Consider the following 21,466-nt stretch of genomic DNA (forward strand, 5'->3'; position numbering starts at 1 on the left):
AGAGCGAGCGCATGAGTGGGGTAGGGGCAGAGAGAGAGACAGGGAGACACAGTATCTGAAGCAGGCTCCAGGCTCTGAGCTGTCAGCACAGACCCCAACACAGGGCTCGAACCCGTGAATCATGAGATCATGACCTAAGCAATAGTTGGATGCTTAACTGACTGAGCCACCCAGACACCCCAGCATATGCATTTTTAATCTGTCACTATCTACCTTAATATAAATGCTACCTCATGTAGCCTGTAACAACTTGAACACAACCTGTACTTCAATTTCCGCCTTCCCTTCCTTCGTATTCTTGCATATTTTATTTCTCCATTTGTTACGAACCTGACAATATATCCTTACTATTTTTGGTTTACACTATAATGTATCTTTTTTAAAAATTTAAGAATTGACGAAGTTTTTTTTTTTGGAATCGGTTTTATTCAACTCAAAGTACTTTCCCATAACATTATTTATGGTACAGGTCTGCTGATAACAACTTTTCTTAGCTTTTGCTTGTCCGAAAATTTCTTTATTTAATCTTTGTTTTAAAATATTTTTGTGGGATATGGAATTGTAGTTTGACTTTGTTTGTTTGATTTGGTTTGGTTTTTTACTCAGTGCTTTAGTATTTTAGCTTCATGTCTCCTGACCTTCACTTTTTTCTGGTGAATAGCCAGTGATAATTCTTACCTTTTATTTCTTACATTTTCCTCTGACAATATCTTAGATTTTCTTTGTCATTGTTTTCAGCAATTTGAGTTTGAAATGTATTAGAGTATTTTCTTTATGTTTACCTTTATTGGAATTCATTGAGCTTCTTAGAACCATAGATGTATTTTTCATCTAATTTAGAACATTTTAACAGCTCTTCAAATACCGTTTTCCTGTCTTTCCTTCCTTCTGTGATTCCAGTTACACAAATGATAGATTTCTTGATATTATTCCACAGATCCACCAAAGCTATGTTCTTTTTCAGCTGTTTTCCCCATCTCCTTGTATGGATAATTTCTATCTTCAAATGCATTAAACTTTTCTTTTGCAATGTCTATTAAGGCCATGCAGTGACTTTTTTCAATTTAGATACTGTATTTTTTCAGTTCTAGAAGTTCTTTTCAGTTCTTTTCATAGTTTTTGATTCTCATATTATGTTCATATTTTTAAATATCCTTATACATATTTATTTTTTATGTTTATTTATTTTGAGAGAGAGAGAGAGAGAGAGAGAGAGAGAGAGAGAGAGAAAGCATGAAGAGGGGAGGGGCAGACAGAGTGGGAGAGAGAATCCCAAGCAGGCTCTGCACTGTCAGGGTGGAGCTTGACCCAGGGACCCATGGCCAATGCAGGGCCTAAACTCATGAACCATGAGATCATGACCTGAGCTCAAGTCAGATGCTTAACCGATTGGGTCACCCAGGCATCCCTCCTTTCACATATCTATAATAAGTGTTTAAAAGTTATTGTCTATTAAATCCATATGTGTCATATTGGGTTCTGTTTCTACTGACTTATTTTTTCTCCTTTTTTTTTTTTTTTCATGTTCAGTATGTTTTAATTGGATGCTAGACATTGTGAATGTTATATTATCAATTATTTGAATTTTGCTATCATTCCTTAATAAGAATTGGGTTATTTTCTGGCAGTCAGTTAATTGACTTTAAGATCAACTTGATCTTCTGGAAGCTTGTTTTTAAGTTTTGTTAGGGTGGTTCTGGAACACTCTGTGTCCTAGAGCTATTTTAGCCTTTCTTTTAAATCATGACCTTGGGTTCTCTACTGAATGTCTCACATGTCCAATGAGGATTCTCCTTCTCTTCAATACCCTGTCCCACAGATTACAGTACCTCAGCTTGCCTGAGTGCTGAAGTCTGTTCCCTCAGCTCAGCAGTGCTTTTCTTGGGTTTTTCTCTTCCCAAATGAGCAGAAAAATCAGATAGTCTCCAGGACTGTTAGAGGATCACCGTGTGTGTGTGGTGTGTGTGTGTGTGTGTGTGTGTGTGTGTGTGTGTTTCTATTATCTGAGTTCCCAGTCCTGTGCAGCACAGTTATCTTGTCTGCAAACTGAAAACTGTTGTTTTCAAACAGTTGCAAACAGGTCTGCAAACTGAAAACTGCAAAGTCTGAAAACTGTTGTTTCATACATTTTGCCCAGTTTTCTAGTGACTTGTGGCAGAAGGGCTAGTCTGGTATTAGTTCTCCATCATGACTGGAAGCAGAAGTAAAAATGTATCATTTGCCATTATAAGGAAGAAGCATTGGAGCCAGAAAGTGTACATGACTTTAGTAAGTGAGGAAAGTGCCTGTGGATTGTAGCTCAATAGAAGTTGTTACAAGGTAGTACATGCCAGTAGAGAAATCAAAATATGTGTTAGAGATTCAGAGTAGCCCAAGGCTTTCTAGGAAAAACTGGAAGAGTAATAGAATGATATATGCTATGATTCCATTAGTTAAAATATTATGAGTTAATTCATACCTGTATATTAAGCACCAAACATAAGTAAGGTATGGTGCCAGACAGTTTTCAGTATACTATTGATTAACCTTTTTTTTTTTTTTAAGTCAGATATTCAACATTTCAGGTAGTTCAGGGAGTGGCAGAAATAGAACACATGTACCCACCCACCATTAGATTAAATTAAATCCTTTATGTCTCTTGTCAGAAATTGGACAGCTGTACCATGCAGAGGCTCTCTACAACCCTGATCCCTGATCCCTACGATGTGTGGGGCTTCTGTTCATAGAATTTGGTTAAATATCATATTACACAATTCATGGGCTCACAGGAGGGATAGTGGTTTGGTAGTGAATGTTCACAGCACTGGATAGAAAAAAAGGAACTTACACATATGCTTGTCATCCCTTCTGTAAAAGTGAAGATTATTTGTAGTGTCCAGGCACCATTTCTTCCTGTTCAGGTCTAGAAACTCTCTTGTTTTTATTTTCAAATGTACCACTTCTGGCTAATTTTATGTCTCCTACTATTAAAAAAAAAAAAAAATGTTAACCGTGCTATTATAACTCCTAAAGCAAGCCATGGCTCTTTGAAATCTCTTTATATTGAAACAAAACAGATTTTCTTGCCTCTGTAATTCCCTAATACTATTAATTAACACTGGTTATAGTGTTACTATTGATGCTGCATCGTTCATTGTGCCCTCCATGAACACTGGCTTCCAAGGACTTAAAGTTTGTTACTGTGTTTCACCGACAACGATCAGATAAAAGTATACCCTCAGTGTTCAGGAAAATGTGAACGATTATTTATTTTCTGGTCATACTAAATTCGCCAGTTGGAATTTTATAGCATAAACATGGAACAGCTCATATTCCAACCAAACCTTTCTTGAACTCTTGAGGCTCTGATCTCTGTATTTCTAGATTGTGGACTCCTTCAGTATCGACTGCATCCTTGATTTTTACACCCTGCACCAGCAGGAAGAAAGACACTCGCCCCTTCTATAGGGAAGCTTCTAACTGCCCTGTCTCTTTCCAATTAGATACAGCACTGATGTAGAATAATTTCTCAATGACCAGTACCGTTTTTTGATGTTTATTTTATTTTTGAGAGAGAGACAGAGCACGAGTAGGGGAGGGGCAGAGAAGGAGGGAGACACAGAATCTGAAGCAGGCTCCATCCAGTCTCTGAGGTGTCAGCACAGAGCCCAACATGGGGCTCGAACCCACGAAGTGCGAGATCATGATCTGAGCTGAAGTGTCTAACCGACTGAGCCACCCAGGCACCCTCAATTACCAGTATTGATACAAGGGGAATAGCAACTGGGATCATCTAAAACAACAAACAAACAAGACGCTAGTTTTAATTTTAGGAGGTTTTTTTTCCCCCCAAAATCTATTTTTCTTGGACCAGGACCAGGTACATAATTTATGAGGCACAGTGCAAAGTGAAAATGCAGAGCCTCTTGTTGAAAACTATACAATGTCAAGATGGTGATAACCAAGGGGGTCAGAGGCTTGCCCTTACTGAGACGGATCCTCCAGCCACCTGCCAGAAGTACCGTGATGCAAGCAGGGGGCATGCACTCCTGACCCCAGCCTTCCCTGGACCAGCACTCAGGCCCCTGCCGGATCAGAGAATGGCAGAGTCACTGGACAGGGACAGGGAGAGGAAAGCAAGGGGGATCTGGAACATTACCGTAAGGAAGTGGCAGCCGAGAACCAAATCAAACACAAGCATCCGGAGAGGACAACCTTGAGTTGAGGCCACAGGTCACTGAGTCATGCTCCATTGTTTCATTAGACTGCTTATAAAACATGGATTCACAATAAAATATTAAGAAATCTTAAGATGGCAACCACAGAGCATTAAGCCCCCAAATGGGTCCTGAACGCAAGGCCCTGTGTGACTGGTCACACATCCATGAAACTGGATATTTACCAGGATGTGCGGTCAATTATCACATGGTCACGCATGTGGGAAGCACCCTAGAATCGAGCAGAATATGACAGGAGAAACATACTTGGTGGACATGATTTATAATTCGGATAACCTGAACATGGGATATCAAGAATTGATAGTTTAGAGTTTAGTAAATTCATCAGTTAACTGTTAACTTCCTGCTGTTGCCGAACCACAGGCCGGGGTGTGGAGGTGGAAGAGGATGGCCAGGAAGGCTCATTCTTTACTGGGGTTGAAAGGTACAGATATCAGATAGAGCAGTGATGTGTGCTATGAAACACACGAACAATAGGAACATTGGAGCAAAGAAAGGAACTCTGATGGACCCTAGGGAAAAAAAGGTGACTTCAGTCAGGCCAAGATGGATGGGTAGTATTTCAGCTGTCAGAGGCAAAGGGACAGACCTTCTATGCCGAAAGGACAGCATGAGGAAAGGCAGTGAAGGGAGAGCATTTTGATAGATACACCCACATGCTGGGACTTTCAGGCATTCTTCTGTTATATTTATGAAACATCTATTTTCCAGACACTGGGTTAGAAGTAGGGGATATAGGAATATAGGCTTAGGATTCAGACAGAGCCACGTGTGAATCACAATCCTCCACTTCCAGCTGTGTGACCGGAGACACCTTACTGAACCACTCTGAGCCTCCGTTTCAGTCTTCTGTAAAATAAAAGCATCAGTGTTATAGAAGTTTTAGAGAAATTATAAATGAGATAATGTTTGTAAAATACTCCAACTAGCACCCTCAATGTAGTGAAGGAGACAAGCAAATATAAACAAATAATGGCAATAATATACGCTTTGGGCAAGGCTTCCTGGAAGAGGTAATGTATGACCTGGAGGCCAAGGGTAAGGATGCATTTATAGGCCAAGGGGAAGCAGAGATTCTTCCTAGGGTGGGTTTTGAAAATGAGGAATCCCCTTTATGATCTGGGCAGGGTTGGGGGCAGAGAGTAGCTGGCAGGACCAGAAGGGACCAGAAGGGTGGCCGTATATATACCTCTATAGAGAAGGACAAAAAATAACCTTTCCTTACCACCCCAGACCACTTTTAAAGCCGATTCCAAGTATCAGGTTCTTCTGTGCTGAGGCCTCCCTCGGGTAAGATATGAGTAACTTTGCATGAGACCTCTTGCAGCAGATCTTCTGTATGTTTTCTTCCTTCCAGAAGAAGTCTAGAGTCAGGAGAGAGACAGCTCTCAGGAAATGTCGTTGCTCATCCCCTCCGAAGGAACATTTGCTTACCTGGCACACATGTGACAAGACATGATTGGCTCTTTTAAAAATAGGCTTCTTCATGGTCTGGGTTGATGTGTTTCACCATGTGCTTGGAGCTTTAAAGCGTGTGTCTTGTTCTGTCTTCTTCCTCCAGACCGAACACTTGCCTCTGCAGACTCAGTTCCGAGAAAGAGAGGTGGGCGGCCTCCAGCACTCTGTAAGTAACGGGGTCCTGCCGTGGGGGTCTGCCCAGGTGGAACTGGTGGCTCCCATGCCGACTGAAATATCATTTGATTTCCACGAAAGTTTATTGTATTCACCTCTCTGCCATCTGAGCATCTATAGTATGATCTTGTCAAGTCCTTGAGCTTGCTTGGCCATTTAGAAGTAGTCAGAGTTTAAGAAACCAGTAACTGGGCGGAGGGGTCAGTACCAGAGACATCACAGAGCATCACGGGGGTTCATTTTATGGTGTCAGCTGTGACAGCATTTCTGACTCTCACTTATGTTGGACATGTGGTCAAATACCAGTTCATTTCACTATGTCTTTTCCCTAATTCCCCAACTCTGAATCTTGAGGCTTCATTTGGTTTTGTTTTGCCTGTTTGATTTAATTCTCTGCATATTTCATGCATGCTTTCCAAGCTTGAGCCTTGCTGAGGGACTCCCAAGAGTTTACAACCTTGTTCTTCCCTAGTTTAACTGATACCAGTTCCAAATCTCTAAACCTGAAACTGACTATCATCCCCGTTAGTCATAATTTTCTGTTTAGCAGATGTTGTGACGCTTATCCGGGTATTGTAAGCAACAAATGACTGGAAAATGATAAGAAGTTGAACTTTACCTTGCCATTCAGTAGCCTGTGGGATAATGAATCAGAGACACAGACTCGAATTAATCGAGTTCTTGCCTGTTTTGACCAAAGTGCTAGAAAGATGCAAACATCTGCTCTGCTAACATAAGCAATATTTGAATTTTTAGAATGGGCTAAGTCGCAGGAGAGTGGACTATGAAGATGAGAATCCTGTGGGGGAAGATGGGATCCAGCAGATGTGCCCCCTTTACAATCAGATATGCCAGAAAGACCGGAGTCCGGGCAAGCATCGTCAAAGCAACGACCCTGAGAGAGTGTACATCAACCCACGAGAACATTATGTGTGATTTCACTCTTTTTTCCCAGTGGACGTCCTAACAAAATGTTCAATCTTCGACTGGGGAGAGAAACTGAGGACAGTGGTTCTTATCTCATTCTCCCTCGTGTAAAACAATCCCAGTTTATGTGTATCAGAAGTCGTGATGAATGGCTTCGAGCCAATAGCAACTTGGTTTCCTTCATTAAGAGTTTCTTAGCCACCAGCTGTGTTTGTGAACTTGACTCTAGCTTTGTGTGTTTCTGTGATGATAGTGTTTAACTACTAACATTTGGCCTACAGTGGCACGTTCATTGAAACATAGAATATCTGCCTGTGATGGCAACAGTGATTCTCCAGAAAGGAAGGCCCCAGCTGGGAGTGTTAACCTTGCAGGGTTTCAGGAAGGCCAGCCTATTTATCTGTAACTCAAGCGAGCAGGAAAAAAAAAAAAAAAAAAAGGGGGGGGGGGGGTGGGGGAGTTCAAAATCCATTTCACTAATTATTTCACTGGGATTTGGCTTTCCCTGATGTGCTTAATGCAATTACAATACCTGTGTACAAACAGGAGGCCTGAGGAAAGAGGCAGAATTGGCTCTTTATCCCAAAAAACAACAACAGAAAGCAGTTTAAACCTTCAAGCCTGTTGGTTGCTTTTAAAGTCTTGTGATAATTGGAATATATGTTCCTTCTTGATCACTAAGGTCCTGAGGGATACTTATTTCGCGCCGTTCTCTGACCAGTCTCGATTAGCTGTGTGCTAAGACTCTTCTCTTGCCCTGTTGTTGTTCCCACAGTTCTGTTCTTTCCTAGCCAGATTAGCCTATTTCCCACCTATTAAATTCTAAAAGCCTCGTCTAAATGGTGGACAGCCTTGAGCCCTGTCCCTCTTTGCTGTAGTATTGTATATGACAAGCTCAGCTTTCACTTCTGAAATTCCTTTCAAGCTAATCCTCTCCACACAGGCTTCAGCTACCCTCTGCTTCTTCAGACTACTTCTCATCCATGTTTTATCTACCTCAGAAAAGCCTGCTGCAAAATCACCGTGAAATAACTCCTGCTCTTAAGAGCCAGGTAGAAAATTTGAAAATTAAAAAAAAAAAAAAAAAAAAAAGGGCAATATGGCCTATGTGCTAAACCCCCATGTTATCCTTTGTCCTCCCCCAGCCCCAAGTTTACCCAGTCAACAAGGGTGAAGAGATGCTAAAAAGCAAATAATATAGTGACAGACTTACCGGTACAACACTTTGGTGCCTGCAAATGTCTGTCTTGAGTTTTCTCACTTCCCTTTGCCAATGTATCCTCCCTGAGATTGAAGGTAGTAATTATAATGGAGGGAGCAGAGGAGGGGGGCCCAGGTACATGCGTAAATGTCAATCACTCTTTTCACATCTTATCACATCTTAAGGAAAGCATTGTTTTACTGTGTGTTCTGGAAGATGAGAGGTATGTCACAGATATTAAAAACACTACCGACTTGTCACATATTAGGAAAGAATGACATAAGGACTAATAAAATAGTACACATTTCCAACCTAAGTTTCAGGAGGACGGGAGAATATTAACACAGATTTCTAATGAGATACCAAAGACACCTTGTGATTCACGTTGTGCTGGCTCTCGTTCTTGTTTGTATGTTGGTTTCCTTTTTTTAGTTGCTGTGCTTTTTCGGACAACTTATCCAGGTCATTCTACCATCATCACACATTCTGCCCCTGTTGTCTTGGTGAGCGACAATTCTGGCAGTAAAGACACTTAAATTCTAACTCAATGCTGTGGCAATTTAAAAGGCCATAGTTCCATGGAATTAAAGGGTAAATTCCAAGGACCGCATTGCTCTATCACTGTCCTACCTCAGTTAGAATTTACTGCCCTTTGTAGCAAGCTGACACAAAACATATTTGACTTCATTTCCATGGAATCCCATCAGTGAATTAGTGTGGCTGAAGGTTCATGAATCCTTGCAACTGTTTTCCAACAGAAAGATGACTCTGGTCAGAGTTCTCCTGGAGAGTGAAGTGTTTTTTATAACTACTAGATGTTACAGAGGAGGAGATTCAGTGGGATGTACTTCCTTTAAAAAGCTTTAAAAATGTCTTCCACGTTAGGGATGGTTTCTAAGGTCCTGCTGAGAAGCAGCTTGTTGAATTAGCATCACAGAAGTTTATATTGAACCTTGCAGGCAGTAAAGTAAGGTGTCTGTTTGCACTAGATATGGAAGAGCTGGGTTTTCGGAGCCATTTGGCCTGTCTTCAGAGCCGTCCCTACCAAGAAGAACCCCCTATATAATTTTTAACATTCTTGGTGCAGTTCCAGAAAAGAAATTTCAGGGTATAGACACCCCTCTTACAGCCAGCTTGTTCAGTATCCTCTTTGCTTCTCTGTCAGCTGTAGTAGTTTTTAACAAACTGGTAGATTCTATAGCTGTTGGCCTTTTCCATGGGTCAGATAAGCTGTATAATTGCTTGTCCTGGTGTCTCCTGTCTGTCCTCTCTGAATATGGAGTGCGGCAGAAAGGAGCTTTAAAAGGGTTGGATCAGCCAGTCCCTCAACCAAAAAACGCCATCCAAAATTAGTCTGTCGATCTCTCAATTTGGAGCTTAGACTACTTGTTGATCCCCATTTAAATTTGGAAGTTAGACTCTTAAAGGTCAGTGAGTGTTAAAATCCACAGCTGATAGGAGATACTCTTCCCATAACTGGTATACTAAAACACAACGAAACAGAAATAAATCCCCAGAGCGCTTATCCACTTAGGGCCGCAGCTTAACATTTCAAGGGGGGGCGTGTGCTGCATCCCAGACACGCAGCCTTTGCCGCCTGTTTTGTAGGCAGCTCAGCTCCGGGAGTGTGCACTGTGGCCACAGGAGTGGATCCCCAGGTTCTTTGCACACCACTCCAGAGTAAAGCATCTGTACCATCTAGGATCGGTCTGACGTAATGGGATGTGAGTTTAGATTGATTCTCTTCTATGAGGGTTCTCCTGGCCTTCTTCTGTTTTCTAAGTTTGAAGAAGTCTATGCTCTTTGGACTTGTAACAAAACTCTTAACCTGTGATAGACCGCCCTGTAACACACACATAGTGGATACTAGCGACATGCCCTAGAAACTAAATGAACTGGTTACCTCGTTAATTTTTTATGGCCTTGTTTACTCATAAGGATAGTACAGTTTCTTTGTCTGTCTTCTGAGGATGATTTCCTAAATTATCTTTCATAGTCATCGAAAATTGACTTTTATTTTTCGTTGTACAGTCTTGCCCTGCACTGGGCTGGTGTCCTCGTACTATTCTTTATATATAATAGAGCCCCCTTCAAGCCTCTTATTCCCTGGGGTGTAGAGGACAGACTATTACACCAGGAACCAAAAGAACAGATTCTCCCAACTTCACCCTTTCTGGCCATGGAAACTTAGACAAGCCACTTAATCTCTCTAGAGCATCAGTTGCTCTATCCATAAAGGTTACACCTTCCCTGTCAGCCTCTCAGGAAAGTGAGATAGGAAACCGTAAGCTCCCTTCAAACTGAAAGCGCCTTCTATTATTCTTCTATGTTGAACCTAAACTTCTAGTGCCCTCACCAGCACTGGGGAGAACCAGGTGGTAACAGGCAAATTTCAGTTTGACCCAATTTGAGTATAGCCAAGTGCAAGTGGGACTTGTACTTTCTTTTACTATAATAACTATTTTGTCTTATGGAAAGCTTGATATCTGGGCCTTAACCTTTTAGGCCTTGTCTAAAATTGCAAGCGCATGTTGCTGTATAACCGGTGGCTGCTCGTGGTTTACAGATCACTACACATAACAGTGACATTATTGAGTTTGTAGCACGGTCAGGGCTCCCAGACAAGAATCTTACATGAATCCCCTCACGGATGAGGACCAAACTCTTGTTTTGTCCCCCTTCCAGGGGATGGAAAGGCTCACACTCCTATGAGGCACACCCACAGTTCATGCTAACCACCAGCCGGCTGTTACTTCTTTAAAAATCTGCTTTGGGGGAGTGATGCTAGGGAATACATTTTCTTGATTGTTTAATAGACGTGTAAGGAAATACACTGGGGAAAATATATATACGAAATGTCTATTAAGATGAAAGGAAGTGACTATGCTCATTTTTACTTAGTTTCTGAACTTCTCAAGATGCTCAGAAAGGCTCATCTCCATTAGATTAACCATAGCTGCAAAAACAATCAACCAAGCAGTTAAGGCCACTCCATCCCAGCTGGTTCGGTTTTAGTGGGCACCAACTTTAACACCTCTTCCTTAACTTTGTTCTCTGATACACTGATTGCTCTATTTAGTGCGTCCCGCCTTTATTGAACTCCCAGGAAGTAGTGGCACTCTTACAGTGGATAGAGGGAAAACTAGCTACCTTTGGTAAAAAAAAAAAAAGAAGAAGAAGACGACGATGATGACGAAGAAGAAGAAGAAGAAGAAGAAGAAGAAGAAGAAGAAGAAGAAGAAGAAGAAGAAGGAGAAGAAGAAAGAAGGAGAAGAAGAAGAGGAGGAAGGGTATGAAGTAGAAATGCCAAGTAGGCTGGCGGTGACTCAGCTCTGTGCTTAACTGACAAGGTTCTTCATCCTTGTACTGTTTGTAGATCTTGGAGGAGGACCAGGGACTTCGAGTTCTTCTCATAAACTAGAAGCTGCTATTTACAAGCCTATTCAACTATAGACTGTGCCTGGGTTAATTTTACTGTACCTATAAGGGTATTTGTGTCTCCTCCATTAAAGAAAATTGTTGGCCACTGGACTTGGCTGGTTTGGCCACTTGCAATTGTTAGGTTGTTTTAGTAGCCTTCGGTAGGTAGAGGTGGGTGAGGCCTGTAGCTCTTCTCCCCCACCCTCCCCCCAACCTCACCAGATGATACTTTACACTGGAATCAGCTTTTAGACCAATTTCTGCCTCATTCATGTTTATAAGCGAGCAGGTATCCTGTACCAGTCAGCCTGTTAAGCTGTAAGCTTGAAAATGTCCCAACTCTGTTCTTTTGGGCAACCCAACAATATCTGATGCAAAGGTTCTACTAGAAGCAAATCCAGCAATACTCCAGTGTATTCACTGTCAGGCGACCCAATTCTGTTTTAACTGCTAGCGACAGAACAGGTTAGTAATCTAGGAATCCAGGGTCCGTGGGCTGCTGGAGCCTCACACCTGCCGATGGAAAGGCTGGGTGAAGTTCCCTGCACTATTTGGCCTCTACTAATTTGACCATTGAAAAGAATTACTTATTAACAAGGTCTCTGGTGTTTAATTACTGATAAAGCTCTTGTGGTAGAAGCCTCTGAAGAGACTGGAGTTTTTCAAATGCTGACAAACCTTTGGAGGATGTTGTTCCTCAAGTAAAATTCTTCAAATGTTAACTAACCATTCCTAGTGTGTATAGTAAGGCTAATAAACATATGCCTAAATAATGTAAATTACATAGAGTGTAACAGGATTTGTTAAGGATTCCTCACGTTATCGTACCTGTTGGCATTTCTCCTTAGTGGCAATCTTTCCTTTCTTGCAGGGGGGTGTGGGGGGGGGATTCTGGAGAGACAGATGGGCAGAGGGGAGAGGGGTCCGCTTAAAATTTGCAGCTGAAAAAAATTTTTCCATTCACAAATGCAAAAAGAACCCTCACGTCTGCAAACATTTCACTATTTCAGGCCTAGGTTATATTTACTTTAAAATTATCTCTGCAAAAAGGTTAGAGGTGGGAAAAGAAAGGCCATGTTTACCTTGACAGTCAAAATACATAAAATATCAGGTTGATTTCTACTGCATTTTCATTACTAAGTTATTCTCAAGTTTCAGTTTGATTTTGGAAGTTTGGAGCTGAGTGCACTAGGATAAAAGAGCATATCAAAAATTCAGATGACAATATCTTTTTATCATACATTATCCACCGATACCCTGATGTGGAAGTTCTTTCTGTATCTCAGGGAGGAGGGAAACCACCACCGATAAATAAAAGGACTCTTCATGCCAATGCTTGGGAATAAATCTCTTCCATCGGTCCCTTCCCAAGAATATTCTAATCAGTGTTTGGGGGCTATGGCCATGATATATATGTATCAAGTTACATACCTCCCTGCACAAAAAAGAACTAGCTATATTCTATATTCTTTACGAAAAGTTGCCCTCTTGAGGTCTTTTCCAGCACTTGTCATTTCCAGTTTTCACTATCAGGGCCCCTATGGCCCAGAGGATCCTTGGTATCATGACCTAAACTGGTTGTATTTATCATCATGACATGGGATTGGACTGTGACAGTGGGTTAGAGGGACACCCAGAGGGAAAGCCTCCCTGGGAGGCTTCCAGAACATCAGATTTGCTACAGCGGCTTAGAACTGTGACCCATTCTGCTACAAATCTGTCTGACAGCCATGAAGAGATGTTTCATGTGTCTCCTCCAAAGGTTAGGAATATACTTCAAACGTTCCTAATGTCCCATAATAACTCACAGTGGATCTATGAAGCCCAGGGTTCCACATGCTTTTCCAAGCGAATGGGCACCACTGTTTTGGTCTGCCGATAATGACCAGTATTTTTTCTTAATCCACCCTAACACACTGATGAGGCTAAATTAAATTCCCCTCGCAAGTCATGTTGATGGCTCGGTGTTTATCATATTTTAACTAGACGCAGCAGTATTTTGTCCTAAACGCATTAGTTTGCACTTCCCCATACTGTGGCTCATTTATGCCTCTGCTTTCTCGCATGGTCTTATGAGACGTTGCGTATTTCAATACCCAGAAGAGCATTTGTCTTCTTAGGTTTCGTTGTGTACTTGAAGTTCCAAGTCTTTTGTAAAAAAAATGTTAAGTAGCTGGTGTTGCTACTGGATCCCTGGATTATTCCATTTGTCCATCCAGAAAAGTTCCTGTTTATCCTCTACCTTCTGTTTCTATTTCTAAGCCAGTGCTTTAAGACATAACATCTGTTCCGGCCTATTCTGTCTCCATGTGGCCTTAACCTCTTAGCTTCTGTACTCAGTCTCACTCTGTACATTAGGACTCTGTACCTCATGGGGCTTTGTGGAGGCAAAAATAAGATGCTTAAGGGTTGTCTTCAAGAGAGGTCCTACTTTTAAAGTGATTTTATAAAAGCCCCTTGGCTTAGAAATGAGAAACTCTAGAGCTCTAATTCTTTTCCTATTCTTGTTTTGCTATTTTTATTTCTGAAAAGTGATCTCTGTCTGAATAGTCTTTACTCCGGTTTTAACTTTCTTCCCATTAACCCTTTTCACACTGAAATTGTCCTCTCTACCTTATCCGTGCTCTGAACATTTTACTTACAGAGCCAAAGCTAATTTTCCCACAGCAAATCCTACCTACTCTTCCTCCCATCACTGAACAAATTACTCCATAAACAAGCACTTGGCCTTGCACACAAGAAATCAGAAGCTAATGAGACTCACTCTGGCCCTGAGAAGATTTGACCTTATGCCTTGGCTTCCCCACTTAAACTGAGGTTAATTCTTCTATTTCACGGCACCTGGGTGTTGTGAATTCTGACTAATAAATGGTGGAAAGCATTTTGCAAATGTCCTGTGCTATATAAATGTGTGACGAATAATCTGGAGAGTCTTCAAGTAGAAATGTATTCTTGTGCAGCTCAATTCAAAATACTAATCCACCCATTGTTTTCAAATAAAATATTTTACTAACCTGTTTCTTCCCTTTTTTTTCTTTTAAAAAATACTTTTAGTAAAAATCAGTTTTCTAGTTGTTTGAACTGTGTATAGGAAGGAACCAATAGTATACTTGCTTGTCAGAAAATGCTCAAATTGTCTTTTAAGTGTTAAAACTAAAAGGGTTGCCTAACAGTGTAGTGATGTAAGGAGGAGGATTTTAGCTGAAATGTGGCAAAATATCGAAATACAAAGATTAGCTTTGATTTTCAAGATTGTATTATAAGTAGTAGGGTTAATGTGGTTGTTATAGATATTCTTTATTTTTAAGTTACCAGAAATTATCTTTTATTTTTGAACTCTATGGTTCTTGACATGTTTTGAATAAAGTTTTTATCAACTAAAGTTTTTCATTTACTTTATTATCGGCAAATCAGTTATGTCTGAAATGCATGTAAAAATGGATAACCTAATTACATGACTGTAAAATTCAAGATTTGAAGAACATCTTTTGTAGAAATAGTGAATTTCTGTACTGGCATCCATTTAAAAAAAAAAAAAGATTTTAAAAATAGCAACAGAAGGGGCGCCTGAGTGGCTCAGTCTGTTGAGTGTCTGACTCTCTGTTTTTGGCTCAGGTCATGATCCCAGGGTTATGGGATTAAGCCCCACTTCAGGCTCCATGCTGAGCATGGAACGTGCTTAAGATTCTCTCTCTCACCTCCTCTCCCCCTCTCCCCCACTCATATGCTCTCTCTTTCTAAAATAAAAAATAAATAAAAATTTAATAAAAATTTTTTAAAAATTTAAAAATAGCAACAGAAGTACTTTCATACTTCAAGCAGTATTGGATGTTTTTTAGAACCTGTGACAGGTTACATTTCTAAAGATTACTTAATACTTTTTTTAGTGAAGCTAAATGTATTCCACTTAAACAATTATTCTTCATTCCTGATTAATCCTGAGGTATTAACATATACTTTCTTTTATGAAATCATATTAGTACTAGCTAGTAACCTTGAAAATATTATTATTTACCAAAAAGAAGTTGGTATCTATGATAGATCCCTGAATTTTGTTTTGGGACTAGAGGCTCTAAAATGTCAAAGTCTAGGAACCACTTAAATTTTTTTTTTAATTGAGATACCATAAAATTTATCCTTTTAAAGTATGACACTCAATGTTTTTTTTTTTTTTTCATATACTTCCAGAGTTGTGGGAATATATCAATCAATTTTAGAATATTTTCATCAGGGGCGCCTGGGTGGCTCAGTTGGTTAAGCGTCCGACTTCGGCTCAGGTCATGATCTCACGGTCCGTGAGTTCGAGCCCCGCGTCGGGCTCTGTGCTGACAGCTCAGAGCCTGGAGCCTGTTTCAGATTCTGTGTCTCCCTCTCTCTGACCCTCCCCTGTTCATGCTCTGTCTCTCTCTGTCTCAAAAATGAATAAACGTTAAAAAAAAATTTAAACAAATAAAAATTTAAAAAGAGAATATTTTCATCATCCCCAAAAGAAACCCACTCCCATCCTTCTCTCAACACCCCCCACACCCCTCTTACCCCTAGCAACCACCAGGCTATGTTGTGTCTCTGTGGGATTGCCTATTCTGTGCATTTCATATAAATAGAGTCATATAATATGTGACCCTTTGTGTCTGGCTTCTTTCACTTGGCATGTTTTCAGGGTTCATCCATGCTGTAGCATTTGTCACTCATTTCTTTTTATTGCTGGATAATACTCCATTCTATGGATATACCACATTGTACATTCATTGGTTGATAGACATTTGGGTTGTTTCCACTTTGAGGAAGTAATTATGAAATATGAACAATGCTGCTAGGAACATTCATGTACCAGTTTTTTAACAAGTGTTTATTTTTCTTACATATATACTTAAGAGTGGAATTTCTGGGTTATATGGCAACACTATGGCTTAACCTTTTGAGGAATTGCCAAACTGCTTTTCCAAAGCTGCTGCGTGTTTTACATTCCCATCAACCATAGGTACAGGTTCTGGTTTTTCCACAACCTTGCCAACACTTGTTATCTGTCTTTTGGCTATAGTTTTCCTAGTCAGTGTGAAGTGCTACCTCATTGTGTTTTTTATTTGAATTTCCCTGATGGCTCATGTTGTCTGTTTTCTACAGCCCTTTAAAAATATGAAACCATTCTTAGCTCATGGGTCATATAGAAACAGGCTGCAGGCTGGATTTGACCCATAGTTTGCCAATCTTTCTGATCTAGAAGATAGGATTAGTAGATACACACATAAAAATAGGTATTATGAATACATTCTTTATGTTCAAGAACGTAGAGGAAAGCATGAGCCTCTTAAAAGGAGATGTGGAATGTTAAAAAGAATACAAGTGGTAAGGGTGCTGATAGAAGGGTGGATTAAAACAACAACAACTTGGTTTACAACATTTGCTGATTCCCACGGTGTAAACATCCCATCATGGTCAATTTTAAGCTACTGACAAAACATCACTGAAGTTTGGAAGGGACATGCAGGATTGGCACCTGCAAACATATCACTGACATAAACCATTTCTAACTGGACACTCGAGGCTGTCAGTGGTCTCCTACTCCTAGTCCTATAGCCAGCCCATAGGAGGGAGAATTTCTACCCTCCCATTATGTTACTGGATTCCCAAATAGCCTTCATGCCCGCCTTCATTACTCTGGGATCACAGCCACATTTCCACAAGACAGATAAGTGCATACACATGTACACTCCTCAGTGTGCAACAAACGACAAAGCAAGAAAGGGGAACACATTCTGATCCATCCAGAAGTCTTCCCAGAAAATGCTGTTGAATAGACAGGGAATGGCCTGGTAAATAAAAGAGCAGACATATTCCACACATATAGCTGGTTTGTGCAAGAGTGCAAACGTGGGAGTAGGACAAAAACTTGGAGAAGCTTTGTCTTGGTGGTTAGATATGCAATTGTGAACTCCTGTGATCAGATATTTTCCCTGCATGTTTCTTCTTCCCAGAGGTTCTGGGAAAAGCCTCAACTTTAGATTTATCCTTTTACCAAAAAGCACAATATAAGGGGAAATGAGTTCCATCTAAATGCTCTGAAATTACTTTAAAAAAGAGCTAGAGGAATTAGATGGCGAATCATCCAGACATTTATTAGTTCATATGTCAGACTTTAAATAGGCTTTGAACACATTTCCACATGGACATCAGTTCATGAACTGTGTATAAGAATAGCCCAGCCTTGTCCACAATCTCCTGGGTCTTCCTTTGCCTTTTCTAAACACTTTCTTTCCTGCTGATGGTAAAACCCAAAGTTACAGTGTGGGATTGGTGCTTTTGACCTATATTTGTCAGCTCAAATCAAAGAAAAGCAGCAGTGGGCATTATGTTATCTTGCTCAGTATAGCAAAGGGTGGAGCTATTCATTAGAACTCACCATTGTTGATTACCCAAATATGATATTTCCTAAGTAGAAATGTGGGGGCAAAGGGACTTGAAGAATCTATGACTTTTTGTAAACTCCTGTGCTTCTGCTGCCTAAAGCTAAAGAGAAAGCAAAGCCTTTTCTAAAACGCAAAGGACATTCCAGCACAGGTGTCCCCTGCTGTAATTCATGCCAACTTCCTGGGTTTCCTGGCATAGCCCTGCCTTCCAAAGTCAGTCCTGTTAAACCCGTGTTCTGTCCTGAGGTTCTCAAACTTTAGCTTGTGTTAGCATCACCTGCAGAGATCGATGAACCTCAGGTTTTTATCCCAGAGTTTCTGATTCAGTAAGTGGAGTTGTGGAGAAAACTGCATTTCTAAGAAGTTCCTAGGTGCTGCTGCTGGCCCAAGGATCCCGCAATCTACACACGCACACACACACACACACACACACACACTCTGCAGGTCAGGCCCCCTTGGCTGCTACTGTCACCCAGCTGCTCACTGGGACAACAGCATCCACCTGGCTGGCTTCAGGCAGTTTCACGCTTGATCTCTGTTAGTTGGGGGTCTTATCATTTGGGGTTCTCTCCTATTACCATTTGTGGTCATTTCATCATCGCTGAACACTTCAGTGATGCTGGAGCCCTTCTCATCAGGATGTTCCTGATGGAACATGATATGGTAACATGGGTAAATGATATGGCCTCCAGGCCTTTCTATAGAATGTAATCCCTCGACCGGTTACTGGGCCTCACCTAGTATCTAATACATGTGTAGACATTCTAGTAAGTCCATGTCCCTTAGCCTTTTAACCCTTCCTTCCTCAATCTGCCAAGGAAATTCTTGCATTTCAGCTTCGTTTAGGCCATTGCTTTCTCCATGCTCCTAGGAACCATCCTAGTGCAAGGTGACACCATCTCCTGGGGGTCTTGCCAAGGCCTGCATCCTGTGTCTCCAGAGAGGGCTCCCAAGTCAGCAAAGTCCCCTAACCAGTCCTATGTCCCAGCTCCTCTTGCTCAAGCAGCCTCCGAATCCAGTCTCACTCGTGCTGCCCCGGCGTCAGCGAGTATATGTTGGCTAGGGCTTGCAGCTCCTTTGGACTAGAGTCCCTTTTCACCCTTCCTGGGCCCAGCCCGTTCCTGGGTGATCACGCTGTGACTTAACCCTACCACTAGCCTAGTAGCCAGCAGGAGAGGTGGGGGTAGATCTTGAAGGAGGCACATAACTCCTACAGGCCTACCTTGGTTGGGTATTTAACGGTCTCCGGAGAACAGCACTAGATTTAATTCTGGGCTTGGGCCTCAGCTGCAGGATGTGAGAGTATCTTTGTAAATATCAGGGAGATCTTCTGGCTTTCATATTTGGCTTCTATTTGCCTGTTAATTGCCTGCAGCTTTTCATTATCTTTTGTGTATTAATGGCTTTTAGCGACACTCATCCAATTCCATTGTCATTAAAGTCACTGTTTCTCCCTTCTCAACACCCAATAAACCTCACCTGCTAGTTCATTTCTTTTCCACAGATATATTTCTTAATTTAACCACCTATTGGACTATCACCATGGGCCAGGAGATGCCATGTTCTATTTCCCACCAAGTGGATCCTCATTGCCTGCTGGGTGGCTAGTGATTCGGCCCCCAAATCCCATCTTATTGACTACATCCTAGGACCACTTCTAGAACTATTGCACGCTGGGATCTCTGGAAGCAGATGCTAAGATGGATTTTGGTGTGCAGGGAATTTTTTTTTTTTTTTTTTTTTTTGAGAGAGAGAGAGAGACAGAGAGAGAGAGAGAGAGTCCAAGCAGGGGAGGGACAGAGAGAGACAGACAGGGAGACAGAGGATCGGGGCTCAAACTCATGAACCATGAGGTCATGACCTGAGCCAAAGTCGAGGCTCAACCGACTGAGCCACCTAGGTGCCCTGTGCAGGGACTTTTTTACTTTTTTTAAATGCTCTATCTTATATGCAATTTATTTATTTATTTTAATATATTGTCAAGTTAGCTAACATACAGTGTATACAGTGTGCTCTTGGCTTCAGGAGTAGATTGCCATGATTCATCGCTTACATACAACACCCAGGGCTCATCCCAACAAGTGCCCTCCTCAGTGCCCATCACCCATTCCCCCTGCCTTGCACCCCGCGCCCCCCCCCCCCATCAAACCTCAGTTTGTTCTCTGTATTTAAGAGTTTCTTATGGTTTGCCTCCCTCTCTGTTTGAAACTATCAGGGACTATTTTAGAGATGACGGCCCATGGAGGGAGGGAGTGGAGGCAAGATCGGGCATAGAGATGGAAAAACTGTGACGCAGGGTCTGAAAGCCTCAGCCCACCCCCACAGGGATCTCTGAAGTATGTACAGCTGGCCCATCAGAGTTACCCCACATTGGGTAAAACAGCCAGGTCTCCATACCCCTCCCTCCCTCAGTCACCGGATGTGCGCTGTCCTGCCTCTTCGGTGAGGAGGCCCCTCTGCAGCAGGATGGACCTTAGAGGCTGAGAGTGAGGGCAACGGGTTCTTCCTCCATGTCCACTGCTCACACCAGGAGAGAACTTGAAGGAAGCTAGTTACTTTCATTAGAACGGTCGCTATTTCTTTACAGACTACGAAAGCTCTGAAAATGGTAAGATAATGTGTAAATTATGGTGTTTTCTGCCTGTATTTTTCCCCCTGTCTCTCCTTCCCCATTCAAGGGGATAGTTTCCTCATGTCAGGGAGGTTTGTTCTGTTCTTTTCTGAATTTTTCCCTAGCAGCCGAAAACTATTATTCTGAGAATAGAGTTTGAAGAGAAGGCAATTTCTCGCAAACTAAAAAAGATGCTCGGGGCGCCTGGGTGGCTCAGTCGGTTGGGTGTCTGACTTTGGCTCAGGTCATGATCTCACAGTTCGTGAGTTCGAGCCCCATGTCGGGCTCTGTGCTGATAGCTCAGAGCCTGGGGCCTGCTTCAGATTCTGTCTCTCCCTCTCTCTCTGCCCCTCCCCATTCACACTGTGTCTCTCTGTCTCTCGAAAATAAATAAACATTAAAAAATTTTTTTAAAAAAGATGCTCTACGATGGTAGGTCCCACAAGAAATATCCATTTGCACGTTGTTTTTGGTATTTCTGTGCATTAGCGATAAAGACTTAGAGAGAATGGTTACCCAGTCAGTGGGGAGGTTGGACTGTCCTGTGTCCTAGTCCGCCTGGCCAACGAGAGCACAGTGGTGGACCCAGAGAGACACATGGGCTGACACAGCAAGGGACTGAGCAGAAATTTCCCATCGCTTTTGCCACCACCACCTCGGCACTGTGTAGGACCCCAGGACTTTGAAACAACCTTGAAATAGAAAAGGTAAGCGGAAGAGTGTTGCCAGAATAGCTTTGAATTTCCAACTCACCTGTTGGGATGGAAGCATGGCTTTGGAAGAAGTTGACTAGAAGAGGGGCGCCTAGGTGGCTCAGTCAGTTAAGCGTCTGACTCTTGACTTGGGCTCGGGTCATTATCTCATGGTTCATGGGTTTGAGCCCTACATCGAGGTCCGCACTGTCAGTGGGGAGCCTGCTCAGGATTCTCTCTGTCTCTGTCTCTGTTCCTCCCCAGCTTGTGGTCTCTCTCTCTCTCTCAAAAGAAATAAAAAAATCTATATAAAAAAAGAAGTAGACTAGAAGAAAATATACGTGATATTTCCTGCACAC

The 21,466-nt window shown here is 41.8% G+C and overlaps 1 protein-coding gene and 1 long non-coding RNA gene across 2 annotated transcripts in view; one reads left to right on the forward strand and one right to left on the reverse strand.

Moving 5' to 3' along the window:
- Positions 1–7,868, forward strand: part of NECTIN3 (nectin cell adhesion molecule 3) — a 128,649-nt gene extending 120,781 nt beyond the window's left edge. Inside the window, exons 9-10 of the mRNA XM_042954935.1 lie at positions 5,779–5,841; positions 6,606–7,868. Coding sequence (XP_042810869.1) covers positions 5,779–5,841; positions 6,606–6,785 — 243 coding nt within the window. The 3' untranslated portion in view covers positions 6,786–7,868. The remainder of the gene's footprint in view (positions 1–5,778; positions 5,842–6,605) is intronic.
- LOC122229629 lies at positions 4,813–5,772 on the reverse strand. The gene is made up of 3 exons (XR_006207082.1): positions 5,652–5,772; positions 5,443–5,581; positions 4,813–5,066 (listed from the first exon to the last, which is right to left on the reverse strand). It is a non-coding gene; the product is annotated as an uncharacterized LOC122229629 (long non-coding RNA).
- Positions 7,869–21,466: the final 13,598 nt, after the last annotated feature.

The sequence above is a fragment of the Panthera leo genome, chromosome C2 (assembly GCF_018350215.1).
Source record: "Panthera leo isolate Ple1 chromosome C2, P.leo_Ple1_pat1.1, whole genome shotgun sequence".
Taxonomy (NCBI): Eukaryota; Metazoa; Chordata; class Mammalia; order Carnivora; family Felidae; genus Panthera; species Panthera leo.